We start from the raw sequence: 22,833 nt of genomic DNA, 5'->3' as shown, positions 1-22,833 counted from the left end.
CCACATAAGCAAAAAGAAAAAAGCCGGAAGTGGTGCTGTGGCTCAAGTGGTAGAGCGCTAGCCTTGAGCTGAAGAGCTGAGGGACAGCGCCCCAGGCCAGAGTTCAGGCCCCTCGACTGGACCCCCCCCCCACAAAAAAAAGTATGGGAGACCCCATCTCCATCAATGAAAAAAGCTGGCTGGGTGCCAGTGGCTCACACCTGTAATCCTAGCTACTCAGGAGGCTGAGATCTGAAGACTGTGGCTTGAAGCCAGCCCAGGCAGGAAAGTCCATGAGACTCTCACCTCCAAATAACCACCAGAAAAATGAAAGTGGCTCTATGGCTCAAGTGGTAGAGCACTAGCCTTGAACAAAATGAGCTCAGGGACAGTGCCCAGGCCCTAAGTTCAAGCCCTACAACTGACCAAAAAAAAAAAAAAAAAGCAGCTGTGCATGTTGCCACATGTTCCTCATCTGAGCTATGTAGAAAGTACAAATGTAAGTCTAGGCTGACTACTGCATGAATGTGGGAAATTATTTTACAATACAGCTGAAAGCAAAAAGGACTAGTAACACAGCTCAATCAGACCACAATCTTGGTAACTTGGGTAACTGGAGCCATTGCACTCAGCCTATTGTCAATTAATTTTTGACAAATATGCTGAGATAATTCATGAAGAACAGTTTTTTCCCAACAAATAATGCTGGGAAAACTGGAGAGTCACGTGCAAAAAAAGAATGAAGTCATATATCATATGCAAAAGCAAACTCAAAATAGATCCAAAATCTAAGTGTTTTTTACTTGTAAAACTGAGAGAAAAGCATAGGAGAAAATTTCTGTGGTCTTAGGCAAGGCAAGCCTTTTCACACTTTAAATCAAAAGAAAACAAAAAACTGAACTTTACCAAAATTAAGTCTTCTGTCATACAAAGTAGCTCACATCTGTTATCCCAACTACTTGGAAAGTAGAGACTAAGAGGATCAAAATGTTAGGCAAGCCTGGGCACAAAGTTAGCAAGGTCCTGAAATGGGCAGACAGATGAGAAGGAGATAGCAATAATATTTACTAATATTACATCATTTGTACCTATAGTTGGGCTTAAACTTGAGTCTCTCTAAGCTTTTTCATACATGATAGGCCTCAGCAGACCCATACCTTCACTACCAGCTTGCAGCTTATACTGGTTAATTGGAGATAAGAGGCTCATAGATTTATCTACCTGAGCAGGTTTCAAGTTTCCTTTTTTGGATCTCAGCCTCCTTAGTAGCTAAGATTACAGGTGTGAACCACCAGCACTCAGATCGATAGATACGTGTATATATATGAAGAAATCCCTAGAGAACACACACAATGGTCAATACCCACAGGAAAAGACGTTTAACATTATTAGTCAATAAGGAAATACAAATAAAGACCAGTATATACAAGAGCTAGGGGAGCTAGATGATGCTGAAGACAAGATAAGCTAGAACCATTATGCACTGTTGGTATGAATGTATATTGGTACATCTAAACAGCTTACCACAATTATAAGATCTAGCAATTCTACTTCTAGAAGTACCCAAGGGAAAGGCAAACATATCCACATTCACAATGTTTACAGTAACCTTTACTCTTAATATCTCAAAGTAGACAATCCCAATGTCTTTCAACTGTCCAAAACCTGTAGCAAGATATAAATCCAGTGAACTCAGAAACAGCCCTAAAGGCATTCAGAAACAAAACCCAAGTGATGCCAAAGAGTAAAAATAAGAAAACTCTTGTGCGTTCTTTCAAATTTCACATGTACTTTGCTTCTTTGGTACAAAACTCATTTTGCCCCTAAGTCTGACCATTCCCTAACCCTAACTCTAACTATTCAGGGATAAGATACAGTGAATTATTCAGCCACAAAAAGAATGAAGTAAATTACAAGGAGGAAACTTGAAACATGCTAATTGAAAGAAGACAGTCACCAACAATCACAAAACATTCATTGGATAAAATGTCTAGGATGGGTAAAACTACAGCAGCTGCCAAAGCTGGAAAGTGCCATGAGGAACTGGAGAGTATCAGAATGGGTTACAGGGCTTGTGAAGTGCTGAAAATAATATAAAATGGATTGTGATGAGTACACCATTTTATGCATATAGGAAAAACTACTGAAATGTCCAATTTAATTTGGTGAACTATAGTAGGTGAATTATATCTCAATAGAGTTGCTAAAAACAAAAACAAAAACAACAACTGGCTGAAGATGCAGTTCAGTGCTAGGCAGAGTGTTTGCCTAGCATGTGTGAAGCTCTGGGGTGGATGCCAGCACCACAAAAAAAACCACAACATAACAAACCTCTCCTCACGCACCTATATTTCCCCCATGAAACTAAGCCCTAGAAATATAAGTCTCAGAAGATTATACTTATCTTTATATAGATATCTGGCAGACCCACAAAGATGTCAATTTCTTAATACCTGGAGTCTGGGAATATAAATTCATCTCATCGTGAGAGACTTAAAAATCCAATTTGGATAAATACTCTGCAGCTAATGGGAAGAAATATGTAACCTCAAACTGCAGCAGTTATAACTATTGGCCATACCAACTGTTAGATAGCATTATTTAAATCTTTCATAGCTTAACTAAACTTCTATTTGCTTTTTCCAATAGTTACTGAACGAGGTGTGTTAAATCTCCAAACATTTATACTTCTCCTAATTCTGTCAGCTTTACTTTTTGTCTTGTGGAATTATGGTATTAGATTCATATCAATTTATGATGCAAATTCACTTATGTCTGGTAAGGACCTATAAAGTCTTCATATTGGGTAGTTTAAGTCTTCTAACCTTGTTTTCCAAGACTGCTCTTTACTCTTTCAGGAAATTTTGTTTTCCTGTGAGATTGTTTCTTTTTGCTAAACTTCCTTTAATTTTCTTTCAGAATGAGCCTGCTTGTGACAAATGTTTGTGTTGATCTACTGAGAAATCAACGGCCAATCTTATCACTATTGCTTACACTTTTTTTTCTTCTGGTAATTTTAAGACTTCCTCATTGCCCATGATTTTCAGCACTTTTACTATGATGCTCCTCTCCCTCCCTCTTCTCTCAGTCTAGTACTCCAGTTACAAACATTAAATCTTATGTTGTTCCTTATACACCCACTGTACTCTCTGCTGCATGGTTAGCCTTTTATCTCATTGCTTATTGGGGGTAGTGTTACTGATCAGTCCTCCAAACCACAAATTTCCTGTGTTTATATGCTACTAAACACATGTATTAGAGTTCTTAATTTGACCTACTGAATTCTTTAAATTTTCCACTTGACTCCACTGTATACTTCCTAATTCTGGTAAATTTTCTAGCTCTTCATTTACTTTCAGAGAGAGGGGAAAGGGAGGGGGGGGAGAGGGAGAGGGAGAGAGAGAGAGAGAGAGAGAGAGAGAGAGAGAGAGAGAGAGAGAGAGAGAGAGAGAGAGAGAGAGAGAGAGAGAGAGAGAGAGAGAGAGAGAGAAGAGAGAGAGAGAGAGAGAATACACACACAATACTGAGATTTGAGCTCAGGGCCTGGGCACTGTCCCTTAGCTTTTTTGCTCAAGGCTGGCACTCTACACCGGGCGTGCATGCGTGCATACGTGTGTGTATCTTGGTCGTGGGGCTTGAACTCTGAGCCTGAGCACTGTCCCTGGGCTCTTCAGCTCAAGGCAAGTGCTCTACCATTTGAGCCACAGCGCCACTTCCACTTTTCTGGTGATTTATTGGAGATAGTCTCATGGATTTTCCTGCCCTGACTGGCTTTGAACCGGATCCTCAGATCTCAGCCTCCTGAGTAGCTAGGATTATAGGCATGAACCACTGGTGCCTGACACTTTTGAGACACTGTTCCACTGCCAACTTTTGGCTGGTTAAAGGTAAGAATCATTCAAATTTGTCCAGTCTGGCTTTGAACTGCAAGCCTCAGAGCTCAGCCTCGTGAGTAGCCAGGATTGCAGGTTTGAGCCACCAGAGCAGAACAAGACAATTATTTTAAAGGCTTAAAGATCCTAATACCTGGATAACCTGAAGTTCTCTTCCTATTTCTCATTGTTTTTCTTGACTTTCAGTCATTTGATTATTATTGCTGGCATCTGCTCTTCTGCCAATAGTGATGGAATTTGAGACTGTATGTATCAAAGGGTGTCTGGGTTGGGCTGAATGATGTCATCCCTCTCCAGAAAGATTTTAAGCGTCTACTAGCAGATAATTAGAGTAAGGACTGATGGCCATCATTCAACTGGTCCAGTTCTGAACCTGCAATCCAAACTGAATGCTTCCAGTCAACCCTTATTTGTAGAACGTAATTCTTTCAAGATCTCAAGTGAAAACCTAGAGTATTTGCCTGTTATTCCTCTTTAACCATTCTTGAACTCTCCTAGCTCTTTTTTTTTTTTGCCAGTCATGGGGCCTGAACTCTGGGCCTGGGCGCTGTCCCTCAGCTCTTCAGCTCAAGGCTAGTGCTCTACCACTGGAGCCACAGCACCACTTTTGGTTTTTTCTGCTTATGTGGTACTGAGGAATTGAACCCAGGGCCTCATGCATGCAAGGCAAGCACTCTACCACTGAGCCACCTTCCCCGCCCGTCTCCTAGCTCTTTAGCACTGTGAGAACAGTTGTAATTAAGCTTTCAGCCCTCTGGCCAACAGCTTTCTACTGAATGTCTCTTTTTGTTCTATATACCTCAGGACTTGAAAAATTGATAGCAAAAGCTAAGTCAAATGTTGAGGTTTTCTTTTCCCTAGGGTTACTGGACCCTTATATCTTGGCTTCTCTGAAATCAAATTTTAGTCTTCCTACCTAAAACTTCTGAAATGAGCACTGAATTACTGCTTTCTGATTGTCCTCTACCCCAGGCCAGATGCTGCCAAGTGCCTCCAGGGAGATAACATGAGTAAATATGATGCTCAATTTTATGTTTTTCCTTTTCTCTGTAATTTTGGCCCTGCCAAATTTTTCCTGGTGGCTAATTCCCAATGCCTTTAAAGATATTTATTTGAAATTTAAATAGTTCTTAACTGTTGTCTCAGTAGAGGTCTGGTCTCATAATTGTATCATAACTATAAACAGAAGTCCATATTGACTTTTAATTATTGGTGAATATTTTAATGATTAGACCATAAGCTTCCTGACAGAGGGAACTATTTTTTATTTCCTGATTTCTATTTCTACACCCAGCACACTATCTGGCAGAGAGGTTAAAAACTGAAAAACCAATTTTTATATTAGGGAAAATATGCTAGAATTTGAATCAAGCACAGCACATTAAAAACATGGCTTCTGAACCATTCAAGCCCATCAATTCATCTAATTGCACTAATCTCCACTAAGAAATGTCTAATTTTCTTCTCTGGCCAAGGACTAATGGAGCACATCCCTCAATGAAATTGCATTCTCAATGCTTATCTGAGACTAAATTGCCTCAGGAAGTATATAATCTATTGTTTATTTATTAAAACTGTTTTACACTAGATTAAGTGATTTCATCAATATCCTTTAGATTTAACTAATCCATTTATAAATATGGCATTTTATCAGAAAACAAGGAGATTTTTCATCCAAACTGAAGCTCTGTCAAATTAACCTTTAGAGGTTTGGGTGACTGTATTTAGTTGAGCTTTTCCACAACAAGGAGGCAATGGTAGAAGAAAAGCTCTTATATTGAAAAGTAAGGTTTACTGAAGGTATGAATTATTTTCTCTCTATTACCTCACTGGATACTCTTATATTCTCTCTGAATCTTGTACCACCATTCCCTAAAGGAACAGTTAACAGAGTTAGCAGTGGTTGCCTCTGGAGAAGAGAAATTTCAGAGGTAAGGAGAAAGGAAAGGGGATTACCACTTCTCACTATTAGCACTTAAGAATTTTTAGAGTGCAATCTATACTTTAATTTGGAAACAGAATGGCGGGGGATGTGAGTGCAGCTTAGTGGTAGAGTGCGTGTCTAGCACATGTGAGGCCCTCATTTCCACTCCCCTGTCACAGGAAGAAAAAATTATGTACAAACTGATTTTTTAAAGGAGATTTGGCCTTTAAAGCAATAGTTCTAGAAATTGTTTATATAATGCTGTATGTTTTTATTTCTCCTTAAAACTTGTGGGGGATCTGATTTCAGTCCACATCTGTAAACTTTAAAATAATCAAAATATCAAGGCCCTTTCAACACTAATATTCTAGTATTCTAAAACTTCAGTGCTTAACAAATGGCAGGGCACAATTTAAAACAGAAAAATGTATTTGTTAGATAAAAGGGAAACTCACAAGGGCTTGTTTTATAATGGATGGTTAATGAAATTACAGTGATCAGCACAGTAATTTGAGGATGACTCTTAAAAGAGTTAGTGAAAGAAGATATGGGTATTAGGGAATCTATCTCCGTTGATTAGACAGCTTCTTCGACATAAAGCATTCATGGTCCAAACATTAATGATACATTTGGGGCCTGTAAGAGCAGAGCATGCTAAGTGTCACGTAACAGTTTCTGCTCCACTGAGTAGTCAAGTGTCACAACCTACTCTTTCCTGCAGACTTGTGAGTGGACAGAGACCAAATGCCTGACTGCTGGTGCCTAAGGATGGATCTGCTCGTCCACATTTATAGCTAGATAGGACAAGGGCTCTGACACTGCTTACATGGCTCTTGACAGATTAGGAACTCCAGCATGTCTGTCAGCTTAAAACAACTACACATTCAGACTCATTTACAGACCCTGAAATTTAAAATTAAAACAACAAAACCCAGTATTAAATCTTTTAAAGAACCAAGCCAGTTGTCCTGAGTCACAAGAAACAAGTCATCTCTTTCTCAAAAGAAGCTATATGTTAGAAATGTCCCTACGAGGTCCATTATGTTTTCAGTTTCATTCTCCTTAAAGTATTGTTTAATTTCTTTTGTCATTTTAACTCTTTGACTCACAGATGATTGAAGTAAGTGGCTTCATTTCCATATAGTTGTGAATTTTCTTTGTGTTATTAACTTTTTTTTCTTTCATTTTTCTTTTTTTTTTGTCAGTCATGGGGCTTGAACTCTGGGCTTGGGCGAAGTCCCGGTGCTCTTCAGCTCAAGGCCAAGGTGAGCGCTCTACCTCTTGAGCCATAGCGCCACTTCCAGTTTTCTAGTGGTTTTTTATTGGTGATAAGAGTCTCACGGACTTTCCTGCCCGGGCTGGCTTTGAACCTCGATCCTCAGATCTCAGCCTCCTGAGTAGCTAGGATTACAGTAGTAAGCCACAGGCGCCCGGCTTGTGTTATTAACTTTTAATATTTCATAATTATCAGAAAATATTAAAAGAAATCTGTATATTTTTATTTTTATTTATCTACTAGTCTTATGACTTCACATATGCTTAGCATGTCTCTCTCATCTACAGCTATGAAGGTGCATCCTACTATAATTATTAGGAGTGCTACACAAAGGATCTTTCAGGTCTAGTGAGTTTATGGTGTTATATTCACAAGTCTGCTGAGGATATAATGCAATTCTGTTTTAAAGAAAAGTCTTGCTGAATAGTGTAGGCTGGCCTCAACTCCTGTCTTAGTCTTTCTAGAATTATAGGTGTGTACTGTGGTCTTCTATCTTTTTCTGATATTGTTAGTTCTATCTAAATCATTTGCTTATTGTTTAGTGAGTAATTTTCTCCCTGTGATAAAATATACATAACTGAAAAACTGCCATTTTAGCTATTAGTGGCATCAAGTATATGCTCATCAGTGGGCTATTACCTCTACCACCCATTCACCACAGCACTTTTCATCTTGCAACAATTAAACAATAATTCCTCTTTTTCTCCATCTTCAAGTTCCTGGTAACTCTCATTTTGCCATTTGTCTGTGTGAATATAACTACTCTCGATACTTCACATAAGTGGAATCACATGAGATTCATCATCCCTTTGTGTTCTTCTGTATATGGCTTGTTCACGTAGCACAATGTCATCAGGTATATTGTATAGCACATGTCAAAAATTTCTTCATTTTGTAAGGGGAAACAAAGGAGGAGGCAACAATGTTTGATAAGAAATGTAGTCATTACCTTGCTCATGTAATTGGAACCCCCTCTGTATGGTGTTTTCACAATAAAAAAGATTTTTAAAAAATTCTTCATTTTAAGGAGGATGATATTCTTTTTATACATAATAATATCCCACTGAGTTGCTTTATACATTCATCAGTGGACACTTGATATGCTTCCATCTAGGAATTAATTATACTGCTAGGTGCATCATACTGCTATGGCTATAAGTGTATCTAAAAATATAATTTCAAGGGGCTGGGAAAGTGGCTCAGTGGTAGAGTGCTTGCCTTGCATGCATGAGGCCCTGGGTTCAATTCTTCAGCACCACACAAGCAGAAAAAGCCCCAGGTAGCACTGTGGCTCAAGTGGTAGAGAAGAACTGAGGAACAAGTGCTCAGGCCCAGAGTTCAGGCTCCATGACTAGCAAAAATAAAATAAATAAATAAACAAACAAACAAACAAAAACATAATTTCAAGCCTTTCATTTCAATTTTTTTTTTTCAGTCGGTCATGGGGCTTGAACTCTGGGCTTGAGCGCTATCCCTCAGCTCTTCAGCTCAAGCCTAGCACTCTACCCCTTGAGCCACAGCACCATTTCCCATTTCAATTCTTTTGTATATATACCTGGAGATGCAAATACCAGATCACATGGCAATTCTGTTTAATGTTTTAGAACTGCCATATTATCTAGTGCAGTTACTATATCAATTTAACAATAACAAGATTACCCATTTCTTCACATCCTCAGTGATAATACTAATATTATAGCAATACTAATACTGAGACATAAGACTTTTTTTTTAGGTCTGAGACTGGGACTCAAACTTGATACCTGATGCTTTTGTTCACTGGCTGGCACTCTATCAACTAAGCCACACCTCCAACCTCAAGGGTTATGTCTTTTTTTTTTTTTCATACAGATTCATAGTAGATCCTTGTTGATTATTATGATTTTTGTTTGTTGATTGGTTGGTCATGGGGATTGAACTCAGGGCCTGCGCACTCACTGTCCCTGAGCTGTTTTTTTTTTTTTTAATCAGTCCTGGGGCTTGAACTTTGGGCTTGGGCGCTGTCCCTGTGCTCTTCAGCTCAAGGCTAGTGCTCTACCACTTGAGCCACAGTACCACTTCCGGTTTTCTGAGTGGTTTATTGGAGATGAGTTCCAAGGTCTTTCCTGCCCGGGCTGGCTTTGAAGCTGGCTTTGATCCAGGATCCTCAGATCTCAGCCTCCTGAGTAGCTAGGATTACAGGCATGAGCCACCAGCGCCCAGCTTCTGACTTTTCTTAATGTCCACTGCTATACCCTTGGTCCTTTGATCCTACATGAGCAGAGGATTATTGCTAAAGTCAGGAGCAAATACATGTGTCCACAAGGGGCTTGTTAATTATGACAAATCTTATTTATCTGTTCTTTGTCTACTTTGTTGCTTCTTTTGATGCAAATGTTCGGTTACTTCCTTTCTGCTTTTTTTTTTTTCTGGCCAATCTGGGGACTTGAACTCAGGGTCTAGGCACTGTCCCTGAGCTTCTTTTGCTCAAGGCAAGCACTCTACCACTAAGCCACATTCCCAGGCCCCCTTTCTGCTTTTTGCTGTGGTGAAAGCTAAAGTGATTACACCAAGAATACAGGACTCTCATCACCTTCTCACGTCCTGCTTCTGCACACTAATACCAAACCATGAGGAATAGCAGCTGCCATTTGGATGGAACAAGCTTAGGGTGAACTCAGAGACTGTCTCTGAAATTCAGTATAAGGCTTATTGTAAATGTAGGTTATAAGTGAGAGTTATGGTACTCTAGTACTTGGTTTAGCAAAGTTCATGTGAGATGAAAGAACCCATGACTACCTGGTAGCCTTCTGTTTTCTTCTGGCACCACTTCAATAAGGCATTCCTCTTTGATCCTCCATATTCTCTTGCCAGTGCTGAGAGAGGGTCCTTCCTTTCCTCCCTGGTAAGTGAAAACAAGAAACACAAAGTTGAAATAGTTTTTATTTAAGCACTAGAATAAGGAGATAGAAGAATATAGTATTAGTTTACACATTTTTGGAAGAGGATAATTTCACATACTTAGGCACTCAATTTAGCAAGACTTATCTTTTCTGCCAGTGCCAGTGGCTCACACCTATAATCCTAACTACTCAGACTTACACTCTTCTCCAACTGAAAAGTGCATTGAAATATTTCAATTTTAATTTATGTTGAGCCAAAAGAAAAATACCAAATATTTATCAACATATAGATTGCTGCCTTGATGTATATGTGCCAGTCTTCCAGATTCCTGATTTGGCTTAAAGGATTCAAAGAAGTTGGGTATAGTATTGTTGAGCATAGGAAAATAAAATAAAGTGAGGAGAAGGGGATAAATGCAAAAACAAGCCAAAAAAAAAAACAAATAAAAAGGAAATTGTCATGCTCAATATAGAAGTAACTATTTTGTTAAATGGAAAGATTCACTCTAGCTCACACAGGGCCTGTGGATTAAAATGCACCACAGTGACTCTATGTCACAATGAGAAGCTGTAGAAGAGTCCTTTGGAACTGCAGGGTTATCTCTTACCATTTCTTCAATCTGCAATAGGGAAACTAAAGCTAGGTGTTCCCCTGTTGATGATGGAAGCTCTGAAGTAGGGGAGCCAGGTCGTGTCTCCCAAGCAGGGAGCCCATCACCAAAACACAAAGGGGAACACTGACAGCCCCTTGCCTGAAAATCCAAGGTAGCACAAGCAACTCTGTCACCTGCTGTACTGCCTACTTGCTCCAAGGGGCACTGCCTACCACACCTCAGTTCTCAGAGGTTGATGTCCTTGGAGGTAGGACTTAAAATGCAAGTGCATAGGGCTGGGAAGGTGGCTCAGTGGTAGAGTGCTTGCCTTGCATGCCTGAGGCCCTGGGTTCGATTCCTCAGCACCACATAAACAAAAAGAAAAAAGCCAGAAGTGGCGCTGTGGCTCAAGTGGTAGAGCGCTAGCCTTGAGCTGAAGAGCTGAGGGACAGCGCCCAGGCCCAGAGTTCAGGCCCCATGACCGGACCCAAAAAAAAAAAAAAAAAATTCAAGTGCATAATTTGAGACGCTAAATATTCCACTTTATTCTCAAACCTATAAATTAATATGCAACAAAATTTCTGAAACTCTTTTTCATTTCTCCTTCCCTCATTCATAATACTTGTTAAGTCTTTCCTCATCCTATAAAGAAATGTGTGGTTTTTATCTTAACAGTATGGATTAAGATAAGGTATGTAGATACTATCTTAATAATATCTATCATAATATCTATTTTAGTATCTTAGCCCAAAGCAGCTCATAACAAGAGAACTATGAATAAAATATAAAATTACATTTTATGTATTGTTGATCAATTATTAACACAGCATCACATTGCCCAACATCCAGTCTAAACAGTAAGAGCCAACCTTGACATCTCCCTTCTTTTGATAGAAATCTACTGCTGAAGTCATCTTTTCTTTACAAAATCCTCCCAGGCCAACCCTTTCTCCAGGCCTTTTACCCAAACTTGAAGACTTTGTCCCAGACTATTACAATATCCTTTTGTAGCTGATTTCCCTAACTTTTGTCCAGAACAGAACAATTCTCTAATCATCCTGTCATGTAAAAGTATTTACTCTACTTTATAGGTTCTACAATGTCAAAGTGGTGATTCAATTTGACTTTAGAGGTTCCCTCACCTAGCCACACCCTAGCTATTCTGTTTGTCTTTCACTGTCCCAGATATAACCAACAAATTCCTCAGGTCTTCTGGCTACCTCCTCTGAATCTGCAACACCCCAGTCTCCTCTGACAGGCCCCGATTGCTCACCTATTCATCCCTCCTGTACACTCATTCTTCATTTAACTTGCCAATAATACCCTCAAAGCTCTACCCAAGTTCTATCTTTCTAGAAAGACATCTCTAACATTCCATCCCATATCCCAGAGTAAACTTCCTAATACAAGTATTCCTTATCTGAAATGTTTGGGACCAGAAGCATTTCAGATTCCTATTTACTTCTGCATTTAAATATTTTCTAATTACTTATAACAAGAAGAAAAATACTTAGCTGCTTAAAGAAAGGAATTGTCTCTTATTTTTTTTGTCAGTGTTTTCTATACCATTTACCCAATTCTGCACAGATATGTCAACCCTTAACTCAAAAGGAGGGGGGTGGGGGGGGGAGGGAGAGACAGAGTTTAGATGCCATTATTTTTATAATAATCATTTACTCTGAAAGGCCAGGAAAGGTACTCATGAAAGATGCCAACATTATTCCCTACCGTATCCGGCTCCGGGTGGTGGGGGTCACAGATGCTGTGGGAGAAGACGACAGCGAGAGCTGTGGTGACGTGGTTCCCATAGCCATGAGAGAGGCTGGTGATGCACCCTCAGGTGCAGAGATGTCCCGTTTCATTTCTTCACTACTTCGTCGAGACACTGATGGTGAGAAACACATGTTTTGTAGCAAAAACATCTTAGATTGAGTTCTTAGCTATTTTTCCCCAAAAGCACAAATATTACCTTAGAAGAGATAAAACTAACACTTTATCTTACTAATGACTAGAAAGGTCCTTTGTGAGGCCAGGCACTGTGCCCACGCCTGTAATCCTAACTACTCAAGAGGCTGAGATTTGTGGATCATGTGAAGCCAGCCTGGGCAGGAAGCCTGTGAGACTCTTTATTTCCAATTAACCATCCCTCAAAAAAAAAAAAAAAAAAAAAGCCAAAAGTGGAGCTGTGGCTCAAGTGGTTGAGAGCTAGTTGTGAGCAAAAAAAAAAAAGTTCAGGGACACATACAGCCCCTGAGTTCAAGCCCCAGGATCCCCTACCTCTCCCCCCCCAAAAAATTTGAAAAGGCATAGAAGATGAAATATGCAATCAACTACTATCTACTAAGTACGTAGAGAATACTATATAAGCTTCTGTTTAATTATAATGCCACTAAAAAAAACCAGTCCCTAACTACACACCTCTTCCCCCATACACACCATTAAAATCCCTTCTGAATTTAGGTGAGAACACGACTTGTAGGACTTCATGCCATTCTGACCATATATATATTCTTTAAATCAACAGGACAAAAAAAGGTACAAAGTCTACTTACTGGGGAATGGCCACAATAATGATGTTGTAAATATCTAAATGGCCCATGGTTAAAAAAAAAAAGTTTCCTATCCCTATATGATCTTAGAATGACAATGTTTCAGGCATAATTTTATTTATTTTATTTTTTGCCAGTCGTGGGGCTTGAACTCTGACCTGGGTACTGTCCCTCAGCTCTTCAGCTCAAGGCTAGCACTCTAGCACTCTACCACTCGAGCCACAGTGCCACTTCCAGCTTCTTCTGTTTATGTGGTACTGAGGAATAGAACCCAGGGCTTCATGCATGCTAGACAAGCACTCTACTACTGAGCCACATTCCCAGCCCATCAGGCATAATTTTATAATTATTTTTCTTCTCAATCTTTTTTTAGGCCTTTAAAATCTGTAGGCTTTTTTTTTTTAAGTACTATGCTAGAAAACTAGATGAAAAAAACTCTCAAAAGTTTGTACAAAATAGCCAGGTGCCACTGCCTAGCTACTCTGGAAGCTAAAGTCTAAGGGTCATAGTTCAAAGCCAGTCCAAGTAGTAAAGTCTGTGAAACTTTCATCTCCAATTAATCACCAAAAAGCTACAAGTGGAGCTGTGGCTCAAGTGGTAGAGTGCTACCCTTGAATATAAAAGCTCAAGGACAGAGCCCAGGCCCTGAGTTCAAGCCCCATGATTGGCACACAAAAGAAAAAAAAAGTTTATACAAAATAAAGAAAAGTCATTAGAAAGAATAACAATATGTCATTTGCAGGGAAATAAATGTATCTAGACCAAATCATGTTAAGTGAGGTAAGCCAAGCCCACAGAGGCAAATGGCACATTTTCTCTCATATGCAGAAGCTAGATCTAAAATACCAGAATATTCACACACAGTGAGACTGAAGGAGGATACTCGTACGAGAGGCACAGAAAGGCATATGCCTATATGCATCTGATCGATCAAAATAAACTCCAGGAAAAAAAACAAGAGGTTTTTTCTCTTTGGCTTTTTGTTTTGTTTTTCCTTTTTGTCTTGTTCGTTCGTTTATATTTTGGGGGAATGTAAGGGGAGGCACTGAAATGGAGAGACAAACAGTGAACAAATGCAGCAGTCCAGTATTCACTGGACAATAGTTGAAAATGAACTATACCACTTAAAGGTGGGGATAGGAGGGAAAAACTGGGAGAGAGCAAGGGAAAGGGTGACATTGTCTAAAAAAAAAGTACTCTTTACCTGACTTTATAGTAATACTATTTCTTTTTTTTTTTTGGTCTGGTCGTGGCCCGAACTCTGGGCCTGGGCGTTGTCCCTCAGCTCTTCAGTTCAAGGCTAGCGCTCTACCACTTGAGCCACAGCGCCACTTCCGGCTTTTTTCTTTTTGCTTATGTGGTGCTGAGGAATCGAACCCAGGGCCTCAGGCATGCAAGGCAAGCGCTCTACCACTGAGCCACCTTCCCAGCCCAGTAATACTATTTTTTTAAATAGAGAAACAGACTGAGGGAGAATCTGAAGAGCTCTATTGTAAGAAAAGCACATAGAAAATAAAGGGTCTGGAGAGTGGCATGGTATAAATCACAGAACTTACATGTTGAGAAGTGGGGAATTATGAGATTCAGAAAAACATAACCTACATAGTGGGACTCTGTCTCAAAACACCCCAAAGAATTAAAAGGAAAAGGCTCTTGTACAGTATATAAATTGAATACAGACTCAAAGAGTAAAAAACTCAGCTGACTCAAAGACCATCTATAACATACAGAAAACTAAATCCTGACCCTGAAAATACAAAATAATAATCATATGAAGTTGGAAAGCAAGGAAGAGGAAGGAAGGGCCATGTGCAAGAGGAACATTAATTGTACTGAGAAGTTATTTCCAGTTTATAGTTTAGCTATGTAGTATAAGAAAAAGCCACAAGGAAAAATAGAATAAATAATTATAAATTAAAGAGGTTCCGAAGACAAAGTAGTAAGCTTATCAAATTCATCATTAAAGCCGGGCACTGGTGGCTCACGCCTGTAATCCTAGCTACTCAGGAGGCTGAGATCTGAGGATCGCGGTTCAAAGCCAGCCCGGGGAAGGAGAGACCATGATACTCCTATCTCCAATAAACCACCAGAAAACCGGAAGTGGCGCTGTAGCTCAAGTGGTAGAGTGCTCGCCTTGAGTTGAAGAGCTGAGGGACAGTGCCCAGGCCCAGAGTTCAAGCCCCACAACCGACAAAATAAAAAATAAATAAATAAAAAGAAAAAAAAATTCATCATTAAAATTTTAAAATTCATTTTTATATTAATTCATTATTATATGGCTTTATCACATTGGAAAGTTTAGATTCCAGAAATTTATGAATGTGCTTTCAAATACTTCTTTAAAATCAGTCATGAAACACTTGGGGATAAATATTCTTTCCTGACTCTATCAATTTTGCACAAAGCTGTATTTACACCATGTTATCTGTTACACTGTAAGCCCTTAAAAACTGGAAGAATCTTCTAAAAGAAAATATCAGGTAGGAATCGTTACCTGAGATAGTTTTGGCACTTTCCATGGCAGGAACTCTTGGTAGAGAAGCAGGCCGGCTGGTGGAAGATGTTCTCAGTAGATGCTCTGCATAAAGTGGAAAAGTCATACACAATATATAAATTTGATGAATGGTGAAGTAACAAAGGTACAAGGAAGTTGAACTTAAGTCTTCTCAACACTGAGGCTCAACCTTCTTCCTAAGACAAGGCACTTCAACAATGCCTCATTGTGAAAACATACCCTACAGACAAGGAATATGGTTAAACATTCCATCTTAATGTCTTTTTTTTTTTTTTTGGGGGGGGGGGGGGGGGGTCCGGTCCTGGGGCCTTAACTCTGGGCCTGGGCGCTGTCCCTCAGCTCTTCAGCTCAGGGCTAGCGCTCTACCACTTGAGCCATAGCACCACTTCCAGCTTTTTTCTTTTTGTTTATGTGGTGCTGAGGAATCGAACCCAAGGCATCAGGCATGCAAGGCAAGCACTCTACCACTGAGCCACCTTCCCAGCCCAACCATCTAAATGTCTTATTTCTAGGGATAAGATGCTCTACCCAGAAGAATGCTTCAAGTCATTGACTGCCACTTACCTCTTCAACTAAAATAAAAAGATCCCTTCGATCTAAGGCACAAACTAAATAAAACATTGCCTTAGTGCCTATATTAGTGAGACGATCACAAACACATACAGCCACAGCAAAGTCGGGATGGAATAATTACAGTACTAGGATGATAAGGTAGGGGGAAACATTTCAGGCAACAAAGAAGGCTTTAAAAACATAATGGCCTGGGGGCTGGGAAGGTGGCTCAGTGGTAGAGCGCATGCCTTGCATGCCAGAGGCCCTAGGTTCGATTCCTCAGCACCACATAAGCAAAAAGAAAAAAGCCGGAAGTGGCGCTGTGGCTCAAGTGGTAGAGCGCTAGCCTTGAGCTGAAGAGCTGAGGGACAGCGCCCAGGCCCAGAGTTCAGGCCCCATGACCAGACCCAAAAACAAACAAACAAACAAACAAAAAAACATAATGGCCTGATAAACACAGAAGAAGGGTGGGGAACTATATTTCAGCCAGACAAAAATCAGAATAAAGGTGTGAGTAAGCAAAAAAAAAAAAAAGGCCTTATATAACTATACTATGAGATATATGAACAACAGGCAGCATGAGAGTGGCTTTCCAGGGAAGACAGGCTGAATGAAGAACCTTCTCTGTAGGCATCGTCGTTTTTGAGCATTTGAAGATCACAATCAGATACTGTCTACTATCTACTTACTGTTTGCATTTACTGTTTGTACCAACAGACTAGACAGATAGGTAGATATAGATAGATAGATAGATACATTCATACATACGTACATACATAATTTAGCTTTTCTCAAAATACCGTATGTCAAAACAATGGCTTATAACATTGTCTCTTAAGGACAGAGTATCTTTCACTTCAAATTACATTTTTTAAGAGCCTGAAGAACAACTGGTTATAATCACTCCCTACGTTAGATGCCTCCAGAGTAAGAAGAATGAACTTACTTTCCAAATGAAGATAGGACATGTAAAGCTCAAAGTGATTACAACATGTTTATCCTGAAAAAACATCACTTTTGCACAAAGAACTTACAAGCAAACATCAATCAGAATCTTGAACCCTGTCTGCAGCTGGCATTTATCTTTACTTGAACAGCAGACCATGCACAAAGTCTGACAGACAAAACAAAGCAGAACATGGAAATAGTAGGAAGCAGAAATCAACATTTTAAATTTAATCAAAATTTCCATCCTACAATTATGAAACTAAAGAATCATTTCACTAAAAAACTTTGTCTCCCAAAGAACACAGCAAAGTCAAGAAACTGAAGACAAAGGCTATAGACAACCACAAAAACTTGTTCATTCTCTAGGTGGAAAGTGTTTGTAAAGGTGACTTATTCAAACTTTACTCTTCTACTATGTAAAATTTACACAGATATATGTATTCAACACTGGACTTCTGTTACTGTTCATTTAAAGCTCTGTATCTATCTCAATTTTACAGGTAGTCCCTGAAATAGCTTAACAGCTAAACTTTTTGACAACATACAAAAATGCACTGGACCTTATTTGGCTATTCATTTTTAAATTACTTGTGCTAGTACTAGGAGTGTAGCTCAACATGGAGGGTATGCTCAGGATATACGACATTCTGGGTTCCATCCCAAATACTATCTGCCCCCTCCCACCAAAGAATTGTGGGAACTTCCAAGAGCCAAAACACAGTCAGTTACCATTTCATGAAGTACTTTTATATTGTGAAAATCAAGGCACTGTGGGGAGGGAAGGGATAGTAGGGGAAAAACAAAGGAGGGGGTAACAATGCTCGATAGGAAATGTACTCATTACCTTACTCATGTAACTGTAACCCCTCTGTACAGTATCTTTACAATAAAAAAAATTTAAAAAATCAAGGCACTTGTCACAGTAAGAATGCAGACATGCTTACTGGTTTCATTTTCATGTCAAATGTTAGTTTAGCCCTCTTCAGGAAATAAGATTAGTATATTATATTTTATGGTAATAGATTCTATTTAATTGTCATATGGAGCTATTCTCATCTTTAATTCATTCATCAGACAAAAATCACTTAGCTGTTCACTACTTGCCAAGCACTGAGCTAGGTGCAAAGGTCAGAGAAAGGAGACAAGAAACTTGCTCTCAGGGAACTCAGAGTCAAGAGCGGAAGCCAGACTTTTAAACAATTCATAAGCAAATGATGCGAGGAAAGAACAAGCCAGGGGCCCTGGGAACCCAGAGTGTGACGTGCCTGGTTTTGCTGGTAGTCCGGAAAGGCCTTCTCAGGAAATGACAGTGAAGTGGAAACTAAAAGGATAATTGATAGTTTTTATACAGGCAAGGAAAGCTTGGAAGGAAAAGTGTCTCCAGCTTAGTGTTCAGGAGGATGATGTTCAGAGGGCAAGGGGAAGAATGGAGCAAGGTAAACCTGCAAAGGCAAGGAAAAGTCATGCAGGCAAACCGCAAGGTAAGGAGATTGTGGACTTATCCTGTTAGCAGTGGGAACCAATGAAGGTTTTCTCAGGTTTGCATTATTCTGGCTTCAGTAGGTTGGAGAGGTTAGTACAGGATATGAGTTTTTCAATACAGATGAGATGATGCTGACTTGGACTTGGTTACCAGTAGTGAAAACTTAAGGTGGACAGATTAAAGAGATCGTTAACAAGGTATAATAAACAGTTACTGACTGATAGAAGAGGAAGTGAGGATACCACATACAGAGATATAAAAGGTAAAGGAATAAAAGTTAAAGAATTAGAGACACCCAAGAGAAGATGTGGCACAGGTGACCACAGAGAGTTCAGGAGGAAAAGTGTGAAGTAAACATGTAGTCTGGGGATGTGTGGGTATGTATTGACACATCTCACTGGTAACCTTTGTCAGACCAATTTAACACACTAGCAGAGACCAAAGTAAGGTTAGAATGTGTTGATTAGTAAAAGGAGACTGGAAAGATGTAGAGATCAATTGTACAAGGGTACGGAACACAGGACAAGGTATAATACATTGTAAGGTTTTTTTTTCATTTTTTAAAAATTCCTTCAGAATGTACCTTGGACTGGTTTTGAATTTATGATCCTTCCAGCCTCAGTTTCCTAAATGATGAGCTTTCAGACAAGCACCACAGTCATTTGTTTGTGGGGGTGGGGGGAGGGGTAGGTGGAGGGTGGCTTGCTGGTTCTAAGGCTTGAACTCAGGGCCGGGGCACTGTCCCAACTTTTTTTGCTCAAGGGTAGAGCTCTACCACTTGAGCGTGCGTGCGTGCGTGCGTGCGTGCGCGCGTGTGTGTGTGTGTGTGTGTGTGTGTGTGTGAGTGCGCGCGTGTGCGTGTGTGTCCCTAATTGGAGATAAGAGTCTCAGAGACTTTCTTGCTAGGGCTGGCTTTGAACCATGATCCTCAGTTCTCAGCATCCTAAGTAGCTAGGATTATAGGTATAACCCACTAACACCCAGTAAGATATGAGCTGCTTCTTTTTTTTTGCCAGTCCTGGGACTTGAACTCAGGGCCTAGGTAATGTCCCTGAGCTTCTTTTGTGCAAGGCTAGTATACTGCCACTTAAGCCACAGTGCCACTTCTGGCTTTTTCTATTCATGTGGTACTAAGGAACTGAACCCAGGGCTTCAAGTATGCTAGGCAAGCACTCTACCATTAAACCACATTCCTAGCCCAAGATATGAACATTTGTGAATGATGGAAGAGAGCCAGTAAGTTAAAGGTATAGAAAAAAAAAAAAAGACAATCAAACCATAAGACTAATAGTGGAAGTGGCACTGTGGCTCAAGTGGTACAGCACTGGCCTTGAGCTGAAGAGCTCAGGGACAGCGCCCAGGCCCAGAGTTCAAGCCCTATGACTGACCTAAAAAAAAAAAAAAAAGACTAATAGCATCTGAAAATGCTCAAAGAAGTAAGATTCAGAGTTCAGATAAAGACATAAGCCCTACTGGATGCTATGGTTCACACCTGCAATCTCAGCTACTCAAGAGGCAGAGAGTAGGAGTATCACAGTTGAGAGGCCAGCCCGGACAAAAAATGAGACCCTCTATCTTTCTCCTCCCCCTAAAGAGCTGGGTATGGTGGCACCATATCTGTATACCAGTTATGAAAGAAGTATAAGCAGGAAGATCACAATCCAACTAGACTCAGGCAACCCAACAAACAAAAAACCCCACTATCTCAAAAAATAACCAAGGCTGGCGCTGGTGGCTCACACCTATAATCCTAACTACTCAGGAGGCTGACATCTGAGGATCACGGTTCAAAGCCAGCCAGGGTAGGAAAGTCTGTGAGACTCTTGTCTCCAATTAACCACCAGAAAGCCGTAAGTGGCGCTGTGGCTCAAGTAGTAGAGCACTAGCCTTGAGCCGAAGAGCTGAGGGACAGCACCCAGATAGGCCCAGAGTTCAAGCTCTATGACCGACAAAACAAACAAAACAAAAACAAAAACAAAGCAGGGCTGGGAATGTGGTTTAGTGGTAGAGTGCTTGCCACCTAGCATACATGAAGCCCTGGGTTCGATTCCTCAGTACTACAGAAAAAGCCAGAAGTGGCATTGTGGCTCAAGTGGTAGAGTGCTAGCCTTCAGCACAGGGACAGTGCCCAGGCCCTGAGTTCAAGCCCCAGGACTGGCAATAATAATAATAATAATAATAATAACCAAAGCAAAAAAGCGTTGAGGTCATGGCTTAAGTAGCAGACTGCCTATCAAGTAAGCTCAAGGCTCTTTTTTGTTGTTGTTATTGTTGTCGGTCATGGGGCATGAACTCTGGGCCTGGATGCTGTCCCTCAGCTCAGGGCTCTACCACTTGAGACACAGCACCACTTCTGGCTTTTTCTGTTTATGTGGTGCTGAGGAATTGAACACAGGGCCTCATGCAAGGCAAGCACTCTACCGAGCCACCTTCCCAGCCCAGTCCAAGACTCTTGAGTTCAATCCCAGGTACAGATATGAGAGAAGCAGGGGGGAGCAAGAAAGGAAAAAAAGACAGATAAACAGATACATCTAGCCATAGATAAATTCTATTTACTTCAGATAGACAGCTGGAGATAACATGGTCATACCTGCTACTCATGGTCTGCTAAGTGAAGATAGCTGATATGTTAGTATTAGTCAAAAAGGGTGTGTGTGTGTGTGTGTGTGTGTGTGTGTGTGTGTGTGTGTGTGTGTGTGTGTGTGTGTGTGTGTGTGTGTGTGTGTGTGTGTGTGTGTGTGTGTGTGTGTGTGTGTGTGTGTGTGTGTGTGTGTGTGTGTGTGTGTGTGTGTGTGTGTGTTTTGGTGCTGTTTCTGGGGCCTGAACTTGGGGCCTCAAGCTCTCACTTAGCTTTTTCCACTGAAGGCTGGTGCTCTATCATGTTAAGCCATACCTCCACTTCCCCACAAATATGATCAAGGTTACAAAGAAAACTCTACTGCAAGGAAATAGGAAATCTCAGCTAAAAGAGTTTTAAGAATATAAGATAGGTGATCCCTGAAATACAATTCAAAGGACAATCTAAAGTTGAAAATGGAACCAACATTGAGAAAGACTTATGAAAATATAGTCCCCACTTGAAATTCAAAGTACTTCTAGAAGAAATGGAAACTCATTCATTGAAGACAAACAACAGCAACAACATTTCCTGAGTAGATCTTCTTAAACTCCCACAGCTAAAGACCAACCAGAAGGAAAGTAGGTGCCTACTATAAGACACAAAGTTTAATCTATTTTCTAATAAGACATTCATTTTCAACAAACAAATATAAAAATACAGCAAGCAAGAAAAGGCTAGTTTGCCTGTAATCTAGTCACTCAGATCTGGGCTGAATGGCAATATGTAAAAAAAAAAAAAAGGCAAAACAAAAACCAGAAACCAGAAACAAAGGGTAAGGAAATTCAACATAGCCACCTCACTACAATAAGGCAGAGTATATATACAAAACAAAATTCAGATATGACACAAATGTTAGAACTATCTGACCAGGCATTCTAATAATTATGATAAATATGTTAAAGTACCTACTGGAAAAGGTAAGAAAATATACAAGGTCAGTTAGGATTTCTGATTTGATTTTCTCTTGTAGTTTCAATTTCTTTGTACAAATTATACAAATAAAACTGTGATGATCATGCCTCTTGGTGCTCAAATGGAGAAAATAATCCCCCAGGGGCCTAACTGAGAACACTGGTGTGGGGAGCTTACTAGCATCCTAGTGGGCACTTACCCTCCAGTGGATAGAAGCCAGGAATACCTATACTTCATCCTATACTTCACAAAACAGCTTCCCTTAACCAAACTTTGTGTGGCCTAACTAAGGCCAAGGCTAACAAAGCAACCACTAATAAAAAGGAAGTATATAAATAATAAGTTGACAGAGGAGGCAAAATAGAGAAAGAAAAAATAATGATCGAGAGAAAAGAGAAACATAAAATATACAAATCAAATAGAAAACATTTATCAACCAGATAAATTTTAGTCCAACCATATCAATAAGCACATTAAAAGTGAATGAGCTAGGTGCTAGTGGCCAATGCCTATTCCTAGATATTAAGTACTGTAAGATCTGGAGAATTTCAGTTACAAGTCATCCAGGCAGAAAAGTCCATGAGACTCTTTCTCTAAAATAACCAGCAAAAAGCTGAGCTAGAGGTATGGCTAAAGTTGTGGAGCACCACTGAGCAAGTAAGCTGAATCAACATAAGGCCCTGAGTTCAATCCTCAGTACTGGAAGG

The 22,833-nt window shown here is 40.0% G+C and overlaps 1 protein-coding gene across 1 annotated transcript in view; it reads right to left on the bottom strand.

Annotated features, from left to right (window-relative positions):
- The window catches only part of Specc1l (sperm antigen with calponin homology and coiled-coil domains 1 like), a 158,159-nt gene that overhangs the window by 40,020 nt on the left and 95,306 nt on the right, over nt 1–22,833 (bottom strand). The window contains exons 11-13 of the mRNA XM_042666204.1: nt 15,591–15,674; nt 12,276–12,432; nt 9,851–9,953 (exon numbers count right to left, since the gene is read on the bottom strand). Of these exons, the coding sequence (XP_042522138.1) occupies nt 9,851–9,953; nt 12,276–12,432; nt 15,591–15,674 (344 nt within the window). The remainder of the gene's footprint in view (nt 1–9,850; nt 9,954–12,275; nt 12,433–15,590; nt 15,675–22,833) is intronic.

Source organism: Dipodomys spectabilis, unplaced genomic scaffold, assembly GCF_019054845.1.
Source record: "Dipodomys spectabilis isolate Male_0828 unplaced genomic scaffold, ASM1905484v1 ptg000363l, whole genome shotgun sequence".
NCBI classification, from domain to species: domain Eukaryota; kingdom Metazoa; phylum Chordata; class Mammalia; order Rodentia; family Heteromyidae; genus Dipodomys; species Dipodomys spectabilis.
This window is presented reverse-complemented; position numbering and strand designations above follow the sequence as displayed.